The sequence below is a fragment of the Lonchura striata genome, chromosome 10 (genome assembly GCF_046129695.1).
Source record: "Lonchura striata isolate bLonStr1 chromosome 10, bLonStr1.mat, whole genome shotgun sequence".
Lineage (NCBI taxonomy): Eukaryota > Metazoa > Chordata > Aves > Passeriformes > Estrildidae > Lonchura > Lonchura striata.
The window spans coordinates 27,083,172-27,096,000 of record NC_134612.1 but is presented as its reverse complement, the minus strand read 5'-3'; the positions used below and the strand labels follow the sequence as shown (position 1 = coordinate 27,096,000).

Below are 12,829 nucleotides of genomic sequence, written 5' to 3'. Positions count from 1 at the left end.
TTCTACAATTCATCTTTAAAAGAGACAAGATAGAAAAATATTACTTCACGATATCAGTGTCAAGCAACATTGATATAATGTTCTCTCACAGTGCATTTTATTGCTTTCCTGGAAGTCCTCATCATCTTTGTCCACTTTGGAAGGCTCAAAACAGTATGTTCTGATATTGTCCTCTAGATACCAACTGAGATTTTCATCCACCACAGAAAACATAAGGATAAATTCAGCATCAAAGTGTTGATCAGTATCCCTATTCATTGTATCTGAAAAATAAAGCAGTATATTAAAAATCTCTGGTAACAGACATTAATTTTTTTGTCAGTTTTAACTCTAGTCTCAGTAGGGGTGGACCCTGTTTATTTCATGTTTTGACACTTGAGCATGACTGTATACATAAACTTACAGACACACTTAAGAAAGAAAAAATCCCTTTTGATACAATCTATAAAATTACTGAGGATAAATACTGCACGTTAATCTCTTTATTATATTAGTATTTACAATTCCTTGTACATTGCCAATATAGCATATCTCATTCATATGGATTTGTGAACAAAGTATTCTGCAAATTATAGTCACTCTCATACACAAAATCAAACTACTTCCTATACTATTGAAGGCAGCTGATTGAGAAGGTCAAAAGCAGTTATTTCAAAATAAATTGTAATCTTCTCCTCTTCCAGGAAGCTATTTCACTTATATTTATCAATGATAATTATCAATCACCTTGCATATGTATTTATTTACTAATTTATTTATTGTTTACCTTTCCTGCAAATTATTAGAGGCCCAACAAGCCCTGAGGCAACATCTCTTGGAGCATCTATGTGGGAGTGGTAAGCCCTGGTTATGCAGTCTGCATCTGCTTCAGCAGGACCTTGATCTTCTGTCACATCCCATGTGTAGGTGTACTGGCCTCCAGGCTCCACAGCATCATCTCGCTTTTGCAAATCTTTGGTGGTGTCAGGATAAAAAGCACCTGAAGAATTCCACGCAGTCACCATTACCACAGCACATTCACAATAGGGCATTAGGATAGCACCTGCCATGCTGAAAGGTGACTACATGCTGCATCAAAATGGACTGAACATCTGAATACAGGTTAAAAACCCACAACTTTTAAATCAGATTAGTAGATGTTTTCTTTCTCTTGAGGAATCTTTTCCTTTGCTTTTGAAGTCCATAGGAGTACTTCAATTAATGGCCCATTAAAATTAGTCTTAAATCATTTGGAGGGGACTATGTGCTTCTTGTAAAAAGATAACAATTCAAATATTTGTACAAAATTTGTTAAATATTAATCTTGGAAACTGTTCTAAAAAATTGCATATGACCTGAAGGAATATAGGTGTTGCTGGAATGATAGCAACAGAAAAAAATTCTGAAAAGTGTACGTACTGCTACATAATACACTGTTTTGGTCCGACAGAGTGTGTCTCTATCAAGGCACATACTAGTTGTAATGGAAACAAATTACTGAGCAGTATCTGTTTATCCATTTTAAGAAATTCCTGTGTATCTTATATACCATATACGTAAATTTAGCATTGAGAATTTGGAACATTACATTATTACTATTAACAATGTCTTCCTCACAGCATCAAATTTTTATATATCCTCCATACCTGAATTTCTTATCTACCTTTATACCCTTATTTTGGTTGAAATACAAATATTCTTATTTCAGGTAAAATGTTGATCTAAAATTGCCTTCTTCACAAATTCCACTTTTGGCTTTGTATCTTACTCTTGAAAAATTATCAAACTTAGCTCCTATTTTAAATTGATTGTGTCCTAATTTAAATATCTTTTTACTTGACCGGTCTTCTCTCTGATGGAAGAATACCACTTACACTGAGACGGACGATAAACTTTTCAAAAATTTTGATCCAGAATGGCATCAAGCTTACCTTCATTTTCTTTTGTGTATGTTACACCATGTGGATGTAGCGTGTAGTTTCTGGAAGCAAAGTTTTTCAAGTGAATAGTAATGGAATCTCCAACTTCTCCCTTAATTACAGGACCCAAAAAACCCAGCCAGGAAGGCTTGTCAATTATCTCATCATATAAATGATTGGTATATTGAACGTAGATAGCCTTCTTGTAAGTGTTTCCTATCCTCTGTGGTCCTCTTTTGAGAAAGACTTCAGCCTGGCTGTAAAGAAAATACACAAATGCATGTGTCATGTGTTTTTTAATTAATAGTCTCAAATAAAGACCAGGTCTCTGCAGCGCTGTGCACAACTACATGCAAGCCTTGGGGTGAAATAAGTAAATACTGCCCAAAAATACAAAGCATTTTCTACAAGGTGGAGTATTGTTTGCACATATGGGGAAGGAATTGTAGGTGCCTTGGCAAGTGCAGGTCTGAAGTGTAATTAAAATGCCAGTCCAGAGCTCCCCTTGGAGAGAAAAGGCTGTTACTGTAATTCTTAGTGCATGAGGCTCTTGAGCTGCAACCTAAATCAAACATATATGGTATGGCTCTTCTTGGACCATTTAAACAGCTACCATTTAGTTGTAGAGTATTCCTTCTACACTCTGTTTCCCCCTGCCCCTATAAACATCAATTTCTACACAAGCACACCCTCAAAAAGTGTCCAGGAGGAGAAGGGGAATCAGAGAAGCTGTCACTGAAAAGTACAATACAAGGGACTGGCTCCATTGCAGGCATACAACCTCTGAAAACCTGACATTAATGTAGCATGCTGCCTGTCACCACATGGGGTGACAGGGGAAAGTGCAGGGAAAGTGCAGTGAACAGCAGTGCTTTGTTGTATTACAACACAGCTCTGCAATTCTCAGACAGGATGCCCTGTTTCCACCCCCAGTCAGAATTACTAGCCTGCTGAATCTCTGGCAGTGTCTTATCCCTCACAAAGTTTGTGAATGGAAAATTGAAAAGCTAAGTGCTTCATCTCACACCTGATTGAGTGGCAGGTTATGGCTGAGGCTCTCACTAAAGAAAACAAGCCACAGAAAATCTTGTAATCCCTCATCCACAAGACTAAATGATAACTGCATTTTTGTGATTTCTCACTCTGCACTGGGCCCCCTTTGCCTTGTAACGAGCAACCCAGCTCCTCCACTGTGGGTGGAAGTACCCAGCTGTGCTTCTGCACCAGAGAAAATAATCCCTGTCGACAATGAATAACTAAAAAGGAAACCTGTGCTCGGTAGGAAAGTTTTGCACTTCTAATTTGTTTTTAAATTTGACAATACTGCATTTAAAAACAAAAATCATCTCTTCAGCACTAGCACCTTAGACATTCAAAATCAAACACCATTAGACATTCAGGGTCTTATTCTAGACTCTACTTATTAAATTAAATATTTTATTTACTTATTAAATGTATTTATTTATTATTTTATTTAATTATTAAATGTACAGTACAACAAATTCACACTCTACTGCATATTCCAGTGCTTTGAATTAGCAGAACATTGGAATGCAGTTCTCAAGCAAGCCAGGAAAAAAAAACCAAAATTCCCTTATATATGTGACAGAAAACCCACTGACACCAAGACTCATTTCATTGCCTTCACCAGGTTTTCAGTACAGTCCTGATGTCTAAACCAGATGAAGCTGTAAAATAGAACTCAACCAGTGACACTGCTTTACTTACTCTTCTTCTGCAAAAAGCTGCCCAGAGATGGCACTGGCATTGCCAGGTGCATAGTTCCAGACAGTCTCTGTAATGCCAATATAGTACTCCCGGTTCACTGCCCCAGCATGGCAACAGCAAGAAATCAGCAAGCCGATTAGGAGCAATAGCTTCATTTTGCATTCATGGACCTTGTGGAAAACATGAAATAAAAACACAGGACAGGCACATGCAATTTCCTTTTATATGTTCCTATCTCTCCAACTCCCCACATCCTTACCTCCCCCTCCCTGCTCCTGTTTGCTTTTGTGGAAACAATAAAAGCAATTGCACAATGTCTCTGTGTGTCAAGAGCAAACAAAATATTCTGGTAACTTCATCAGTTCAGAAAAGCAAATAATTTTTTTCTATTTCTGCCAACCTATAATCACACAAAATAGCATTCAGATTGTCTTAGAGTGCAAATCTTGTCACTGAACTGAAAGCAGATTTAAATGGATTTACAGACTTAAGCTTCATTATATTCTTCACTATCTTCATCACTCTCTCTACAGCTTGTATACTACTGAGAAAATATTCCTATGATACATGGCAAAAGAAGACAACTTCTCAAAGACACTGTGAAAAATTCTAAGTAACACTTTTCCTTTATGTATCTGCTCTGTGTTGACACAAGGAGCCCAAATTGTGCCTGCTCCTGTCTGTTCATTCCACCAAACTGGTGTGGCACAAGCAGGAAAGGGAGGACTGAGGTCACTGGGACCAGTATAGCCACCAGTGCATGCTTGGGTTAGCTCTGCTAGCCACCACAGTTCCCTTAGAAATGTAATTTTAGCACAGAGTGTGGCACTTATTGCTAGAGGGGAAAGGATTAGCTGTTCATGGATTGAGGTAGGGAGGTTTGCATCCCCTTCCAAGCAGCTTTAGTATTGAGGAAATGAGGCTCAGAAATTCCACAAAATGACCCCGCTATGTTATCTTCCTCCTAGTCTGTTGCCAGACAGGATAAACCCCATTCTTCAATGATTAAAACATAAGATCCAGATAATCTTAACTGTTACCATGATCTAAATATGCTACCCAGTGCCAAAGGCTTCTTTTTCTTTATTTAAGTTCTGTAAACATTTTGGTCTCACTGAAAAATAAGAACAAAATTGGATCTTAATCATGGAACAGTTAAAAACCACCTAACTAAAGTTTGCAGTGGCACTTTTTTTGAGTATATATCTACCACAAGGTGGTTGTGTCTGAAGCTTTAGGCATAAAAAGCCACCTTTGACCTTCTATTAAAAAATATGTGTTTTCAGTCACTTGGGAATTCTTAAAAAATGTCATCTGAGCTCTGAGCACTGACACAATTACATTCATTCTAAATTAAAATTACAATTTTGCATTGTATGGCAACTTAAAATTATCTGTAATAAGCAGGATATCCCTTGCAGCTATTCTAATACTGAATATTAGAAAAATTATTATTATTTTGGATAGAAGACTAAGATTCAGAATATAATTAAAATATAGCAGTTTTCCTTTCATGACATAAAAATCTGTCTTGTTCACCAGGACTATGGTATAAGATAGTTCACAAATTTTAGTCACTGTTCCTATCAGTCACTGTCAGAATATTTAATTTCTTCATATTTCTACACATCTGGATTAAATGAAAGATTCTGCTTCTCTCTAAATGACAAAGCCAAAGCTGACATTTTGAAACCTGCCCAAATCTATGATGAAATTCTGGAGTTTCACAGGTTGATGTCACATATTCAAAATTATTTCTGTAGGTATTTTTTTCCTTTGCCACAGATGAAGATAAGTAGTGCAGTGGAAAGATCAGCTTATCGGGGTTGCATATGCCCCATTTGTAAATTAGGTGAGGTAAAAACAAGAAAGCTTTTACCTCCTGTTAGGTTTTTTATATATTTTTGTTTAGATTTCCAATTGATTGAGGAAGAGAAAAAAACCCTTGAAATCTCCACATTTATTTTAGGGTAAAAATATATGCTTTACTTTGCCTTACACCCCTGAGCACTCTAAATCACTCTTAATTGATTTGCAAAAGAACTGAATGCTTTTCGTATGCAAAAATATAACAAAAACTTCTGACAGGCAATATTTTCCACTCCTGCTTTTAATCGCACCTCCCCCAAAAGAGGAATATGCTTGAACACACTTCTCTTATTTTTTTCTTAAGAAACTCAAAAACCTGACCAAAGTTCCTCAGCTTCTCAAGTCTGTATTATCTTCAGAGGGTGTCTGAAAAGCAGGAACTCTTCTCAGGACCTAAATAAAAAGACCCTATTCAATTGGTTAAATAATGAGTCTGCAGTTTGCTGTCATTAATACCCCTTAATTGTTTTAAACCATAATACCTCAATTCTCATATTAAAGATGCTGAAATACTCTGTTTTTGAAACCCCCAAAATTCCATTGGAAAGATAAAGCCAACATTTTATTTCAGAAATTTTCCTTGAAAGAAAAGAATAAACAAACCCCCAAATGGAATATTCTGACAAAAGGTCACATATATATTAATATTCATAAGATATGCATATCATATATCTCATATGTATAATTCATAAGACCACACAGCGAGACTGAATTGAACCCCCACCACTTCACAATTCCCGCATTTGAACGATGTGTGTCTGTTGCCCGTGCCTCTGCTCTGGCTGCTTGTAAACCTCTGCAGTTAAACACCCTTTAAAGAGCTGGAGGAGCCCCGTTTGTTCTCTGCCATTCTACGTGGAAAACCCCTCTATCCATAATGGGAACAATCAGGAAATTGTAGTTTAGCAAAAGGCACTTTTACCTAAACAAATATTAATATACTCTACAAATATTAAAAAATATTAGTATACCCTACACATGCAAAAGTGTGGATGGGGCTCCACAATATTTTACTACAAAACTGAATGTCTACTGTGATTTCCAGCTACAGTCTTTTAAATGAACTGCATTACTGTCCCAGACACAGAATCCTGATACTCTTGCAAAATGCACTGGCTATGGGGGATAAATAATGCTTGGACTCTTACTCCAGATTCAGCACTAATTCCTCTCTGCCAGGAGTTTATAAACTCATATCCGCTGCTTTCTTCCTCCTGTGCCTGGGGTGTTTCATGTGGGGATTTCAGCAGGCAGGATGTGCATTCCATGTCCAGGAGCTCTTGCGCAAAGAAGGGTTTCTCCACATTCCAACCCTGCAGAAGCCTTGTCCTGGCCCCAAGGGCCACTTCTCCCTGTTGAGTGAGGTCTATCTTCTGCAGCTGGACGGTCACATTACCTCAGACACCATCAGGATCATTGGTTATGTCTAGATTTCAAGCCAATTAATTAAAATTCTTTGCAGGAATCTTGGTTCTGCTACAAGACACAGTTCATAGCGCCACTTTTTAAGGACAAAATACTTAGGATGAGTCAGGACTTAAACTAATTATATCAAGGTTAACTTTGCCTTACATCCAAAAGCCCTGTGTGAAATTTGCTGTTAAATTTGGAAATACAGCCCTATGTTCGTATTCTTAACAATTTCAAGTGAATAAACTGCCCCTTTTAAAGTGGAATGACCAAGTTGCAGTTGAAGCTGACTATGGTAATGGAGATGCCAGATTCTGGATTATGGGTAAAAAGGGTTGCAGGATCAGGAAGCCAAACAAGAACTACATTACATGTCTCTATATTTAATTTAAGCCCCAAAATTAAGAGATGTCTGATATAGAATGGAAATGTAAATTCACCAGGCACAGTCACACAAAAAATTATGAAGACAGATCCAGAGTTTGTAGGCAAGAAATCAGCAAGATTCTCTGAGATGTTTGGTAGGAATATAGGCTGATTTTTAAGTTTTCTTTCTTTTTCTTCTGTCCCAAAACAACACCCACAAATCCATAAAAATGTAGGATTATCATTTAAGATAAGTGATATGTCACATATTTAAGTCTAGAGAAAATCAATGTGCAATGACACAGATCTCATTTTATCATCATGCCTTTGTATCATGCACCTCTAACAATCCATGCCACCTTGAACCATCTCCCAAAAGACTAGCCCCATTTAAATATTATTATTTTATACTTGCAACTTAAAAGAAACTAAGCAATTAAAATTTTAGATGCATTCTTGAAATCCTACAGAAAGAAATCAACTATTCAAAAGCATCTGACAAAGGAATTTGAAGACAAAAACTCAATATTGTCTTGAAACAGAACTAAATTACTGATATATTCTATTTTCTTCTAAATAATTTATTCAAAGCTGACACTTATTATATGGTTTGCATTTCTAACAGTGTTTAGTATTTGATGACAATGTTGCACTAGTTCTGATGTAATAGACATACATGCATTACTGCAAAGTCTGAAGTTTTTCAGAGGAAAAAAATAAAACAAACAAACAGGAGTGCTAAATACAGCCAAATACTCCCCATGCAACTGCAAATGAGCCAGGTGTCCACTTCATTGTGAATCCCTGAATTTTCACTGGGAATGAAAAAATAATTCTCTGAGAAAGTCAAAATACCTTTTAGCTGCTAATTTTAAACAGATTATTCTTTTTCATCTGATCATTATTGTCAAGAATTTTAGCCTTTCCTTGTAGCATGGTCAGGATACTTGGAAGAATTTTAATAAGCTAGCACTGGGTACTCACAAGGTTCCCTCATATGTTGCCTCAAGTCACATCGTACTTGACTAAAAGAAAAAGGTTGCATCTAAGTGGAAAGAAACCCTGTACAGCCATTAACATGTGCCTATTATCACAGCTGTGTTCAGACCTGTGTGTCTAATATGTCAATCAGGCTCAGGTGCCTTTTTTACCGCAGAAAGACTCAACAGACTTTTTCAGTAATTGCTTTTTGCTGTTATGAACTTCTAAGATGGAGGGAGGAGGGTAGGCTCCGCCTGTGTCCTTCCATGATTGCCATCATGGTCTGTCTGTAACTAAAATTCATTCATTTAGAAATCATGGCTTCATGGTACATCAACCCCTCTTGATATACTTGGCTTTGAACCAGGCCCTTGCAAAACAACAAAGAGTCACGTGGTCTAAGCAATGACAGGGGAGTACAAAAGCAATTCTACAGCAGTTTATTAAGAAAAAATAATAAGGTGCTTTCAATGCAAAAGCAGTTCTGTTATATTCAAATATCCCTACTGTCACAAGTTGGAGGGTAAAAAGTGGAGTGTCCCTGCCAGGCGCAACAGGACAGGTGAAGGAAAATGTAAATATCAGACATTTAAATATACTTCATCCAAAACAGAGAGGTTTGATGAACAGAGATTTAAGACAAGGGTTTCATTTTTCTTTGTAGCACACAAATCTACCGCTATGATTATGGAAAGCCCATTTCTCTGTTTTTCTGGAGACAGGAGAGAAGCAATTTCCTTGACATTTTCAGAGAATCCCAGCCTGCAAGTAAAAAAAAAAAAAAAAAGTGCTAATCTTTCTCATCATTGCTGTGAGAGCCACACATTAGTAAGAATGTCTGTAAAATGAATGTCAGAACAAAGGTGTTCAGCAACCTCTGCTGACATAACAGTAATGGATTTGGCATCCATGTTAATTTCCTAACCACTTTTTTTTCTTCTCAGTCCAATCTTAAAGGTCAGAGTGAGCAGCCACCAACCTCTGTATACCACAAGAAATTAGTGGATGAATCAAAATAAACAAATGTATTATCAGTACATATTTTCTTGAAAAAATATGCCGTTGCATAGAGAACGCATAAATCAAAAGGGTAAATCCCCAAGTGAGAGAAATTGCTGAAGCTACAGTGACAAGGAGATGCTGAAGGAATAAACCTCAGATGTTTTGTTACCTGCACAAAAACAGAATAGGTCCCACAGAGTGTTCGTTTCAACTCAGCGGCTATTTTGAGAATGCAGATGATCAACTGTAACCCACTGAGAGCTATCAAAATCGAGAGTAAAATAATATTCCACTCCACTATGTTAGCAGGTCCTGTGCACTTAGACCAGGCAGGGTAATCTGTGAGGTACCTATTAGAGAAACACCAGACTGAAGTAAGAAGAATGTTTCTTAGTACTGATTTGATAAACAATTTCTTCCAGAAGAGTTACACCAATGTTTCTTACCCCCCAGCAGTGTCTTTGAAAATATAATTCCATCCACTTGATGAATGGCAGAAAGGTCCTTGAATCAAATGCAGGGTAAAAATGATGCAGCTGTATCCCGAGAAAGCAATTCCAAGCAGGGCTAGCACGATAGAAACAAAACTCTGAAGTAAAGAGAGAGAGAAGTATTACCTTGTGAGGACAGTGTCAACAGCAAATATGATCATTCAGTCTAGCTACTTCCTTGGGCTGAATTTCACATTTGATTTTCCCAGTCTTCAAAATTCAGAAAGAAAAATAGCAGGTAAAGAATAGTAAGAATACACATACAAAATAAAAATTAAGACAGATCTTAAGACGGTTCTACAACTGTAAGTTATATATTATTTGGGTGGGCTTTTTAAACTTGAGTTTTTGTAAAGTTGTTTCCCAAAATACCAGAGGAACACATAAATATGTCTGCATCCCAGATAGCGTGTATTGAGTAATTTCTGAAAAAAAAAAAACAAACCAAAAACCCACTTCCAAATAATACAGGCAAAGAGATGAAGTAATTTAGCTGGTGTGCTTCATTATATGTTATTTTATTTTACAAGGATTTAGGGGAAGGGTGTGTCTAATTTTCTTTCATCCTGCTTATGCTTCAGATGAAAGAAGCTACACTTTTTGTGACCTTGCAACCCAATTTAGAATCCTCTGTGAAAGGAAGTGAAAACAGAGTAGCGGAGAGAGGAGCAGGATGTGCTGGAGTAGAAGCAGGAAGGCATTAGAAACAAATGCTCAGGTGATGCACAGAAATAACACACAGACTCACCCTGTAGGTTTTGTTACAGCTCTCACTCTGGCAGCACCGATAGAACACACTACACTCCAGTGTTATCATAATTACTGCCAAAAGAAGGATCTATAAGAGGACATAATGGTCAGTGAGGTAACTGCAGATACTAAGCCAAAATCTCCTTCACCTTTGGAAGGCAGGGACTGCATCTCTTCTGCTGTCTTGATATTTTAAAGCTGATCCATAGGACAGCACAATTACTCAAGGGATACATGGAACTGGAGTGATTTAGTTGGCTGCTGCTATACTTGTACTTGAAAGACAAAAATACACCCTCTTCCATCACAGTAAAGTGCTACGACCTTGGGCACAGCTACACCAGTGAAGCTGAAACTATAAAACCAAGGTCACAAGCAAAAGAATTAATACCAATGAAAAGAAGGATATTTTATTGATACAAACACATCCGTTCAACACCTTCTTGCTGACACAGGCACACAAATCAGAGTAGTGCCTTCCTTACCAACACATTCACTCTAGAAGAAGTCAGTAATGCAAACTTTTGATTAAATTCACCTGGACTTTCATTTGTCAAGTATCCATATTGATTTCTTCAGACTTTTAGATTATTTAAGCTTGATCCTATAATAATTTTGATAAATAGGATCTGGGCTCCAGAACCACAAACAGCCATTCAGAGAGGCACAGGTTTGAAAAGGGAAGTATGAGAAGAGTACTCCTGAATCACAACGCTATCCTCTCATATGCTGCTGACTGGTTTGTAACAGAATGATAGATGCATTTTAAACAGATTGGTAATAATCTTAAGGCTAAAGATGCTTCAAAATATTAGTGCCACTGTCACAGTTAACTTTTTTTATATATTTGCAACTGTTTTTCTGTTTGAATCCTCTGTCTGGTAGTTTTTTTCTTCTGCTAGAACTGAAGGTTTTTCTTCTGCTTTTAAGAGAATATACAATTTCAAATGAATGTCTAATGTTTTAATAACAGTTCAGCACCTGCATAAAAACTCCTAATTTATGCAGATAAACCCTTTGAAGCACTGTGTGCAATGCACTTTGTTCACATAACTGCTTTCTGTTCCTGAGGTTACAGCTCTTCATGAACGTGGAAAAGAGCATGAATAGCAGGCAACTCCACGGCAGTTTATTACTGCAGATGAGCATATTACAAATGTAACAGGGAAAATCCTACCATGCTAATCACAGTAAGACAATTCTCTGTATTTAGTCTGACAACAGTAGTACCTGATGCGTTGTGAATTCTGTTCAGTCTTCTAAATAGTGGACTGCATACAGCTTTGAAAAACATCTTAACCATTATGAGAAGCTCTTTTATTTCCATTTGGGTAAAAGAGCTCTAATTCAACATCCACAGGTGATTAAATCAACAAACTGCTTGCCTCCATAATACAAGCATAAATTACATATAAACAAAAGGACAGCAGAAAAAAAACCACCAACACACCCTGCAAAATCATTTGCACTTAATAACATACATAACATGTCATTCAGTATGCTAACTTTTCTTTCAGTTTGATTTTTTCTGCCTGCAATGGTTTTTGTTGAAGTAATCCATATGCTTTTTTTTTTTTCAAAGCAATTACATTACTGAAGAGTAAGTCAATATTATTTGCAGTAGAATGCAATTCATTAAAAATCCATAGACTGAGCACTTACCATCACACCTGAGAAACAGATGCCTTCAAAATACCACTCATGGTTGGGGGATTGGTAACTGGCAGCATGCAGAGCTTTCCCATTTGGAAAGTATAGGAGGATGTTCACAACAATACTCCAAAGTGCAAGAGGCACCAGCAGACAACTCAAACAGCTTCCACATGTCTCCAAAGCCATCTCTCAAGAACTCTGGAAGTTTTGTTCTTCTAAGCTAACAAAAGTTTACAAGACTTTCACTATAAGAAACGTTTTGACCTCCCCAGCTTGATTCAGTAATTTCATATTCACAGGAACCAGTGACTTGGGTGTGATTCCAGGGACAGAAGTGCTTAACAGTTAGCAAAACAACATATGAATATCACTGTCTAAACTCACTGTCCTGTGTTAAGCACGTCTTTATGTAGTAATTTCCCTTCTAAAAATCCTCCTTTGTGATCTTCCAAATGAAATATGTCTAGGAGTCAGCCTCAGGAAGGAACTTCAAAGCTCTCATTTCCTAGTGACTCTCAAAAATGTCCTCCTCCCCACAACACATACCGCAACATAGTTTGTGACAGAAGCAAGGTTTTTCAACCTTACTGCAGCATGGGGAAGAGAGCTGTAAGAAGATAAATATGCCCAGTCTCTGTACAGAAGGTCACACTTTGCCTTACACTACAGAGATTTATTAAG

The 12,829-nt window shown here is 37.2% G+C and overlaps 2 protein-coding genes across 3 annotated transcripts in view; both read right to left on the bottom strand.

Annotated features, from left to right (window-relative positions):
- Window positions 1-3,916, bottom strand: part of CP (ceruloplasmin) — a 29,919-nt gene extending 26,003 nt beyond the window's left edge. The window contains exons 1-4 of one of the 2 annotated variants that reach the window (XM_021544922.3): window positions 3,627-3,916; window positions 1,911-2,155; window positions 767-979; window positions 90-263 (exon numbers count right to left, since the gene is read on the bottom strand). In XM_021544922.3, the coding sequence (XP_021400597.1) occupies window positions 90-263; window positions 767-979; window positions 1,911-2,155; window positions 3,627-3,781 (787 nt within the window). In that variant the 5' untranslated portion in view covers window positions 3,782-3,916. The remainder of the gene's footprint in view (window positions 1-89; window positions 264-766; window positions 980-1,910; window positions 2,156-3,626) is intronic. The other variant, XM_021544923.3, reaches the window with a different exon arrangement.
- Window positions 3,917-8,676: 4,760 nt separating this feature from the next.
- Window positions 8,677-12,730, bottom strand: TM4SF18 (transmembrane 4 L six family member 18). The gene is made up of 5 exons (XM_021544907.3): window positions 12,158-12,730; window positions 10,494-10,583; window positions 9,701-9,843; window positions 9,424-9,604; window positions 8,677-9,014 (listed from the first exon to the last, which is right to left on the bottom strand). Exons 1-5 carry the CDS (start codon window positions 12,332-12,334, stop codon window positions 9,000-9,002), a joined length of 606 nt encoding a protein of 201 aa, XP_021400582.1. The 5' UTR covers window positions 12,335-12,730; the 3' UTR covers window positions 8,677-8,999.
- Window positions 12,731-12,829: the final 99 nt, after the last annotated feature.

Excerpts from the sequence above, each read along its gene's own strand:
- TM4SF18 (XM_021544907.3), bottom strand. The coding sequence starts at position 12,334 with ATGGCTTTGGAGACATGTGGAAGCTGTTTGAGTTGTCTGCTGGTGCCT. Across the intron at positions 10,584-12,157 it reads TCTGTTTCTCAGGTGTGATG|ATCCTTCTTTTGGCAGTAAT; the intron begins GTAAGTGCTCAG and ends GTCCTCTTATAG. Across the intron at positions 9,605-9,700 it reads TTCAAAGACACTGCTGGGGG|GTACCTCACAGATTACCCTG; the intron begins GTAAGAAACATT and ends TTTCTCTAATAG.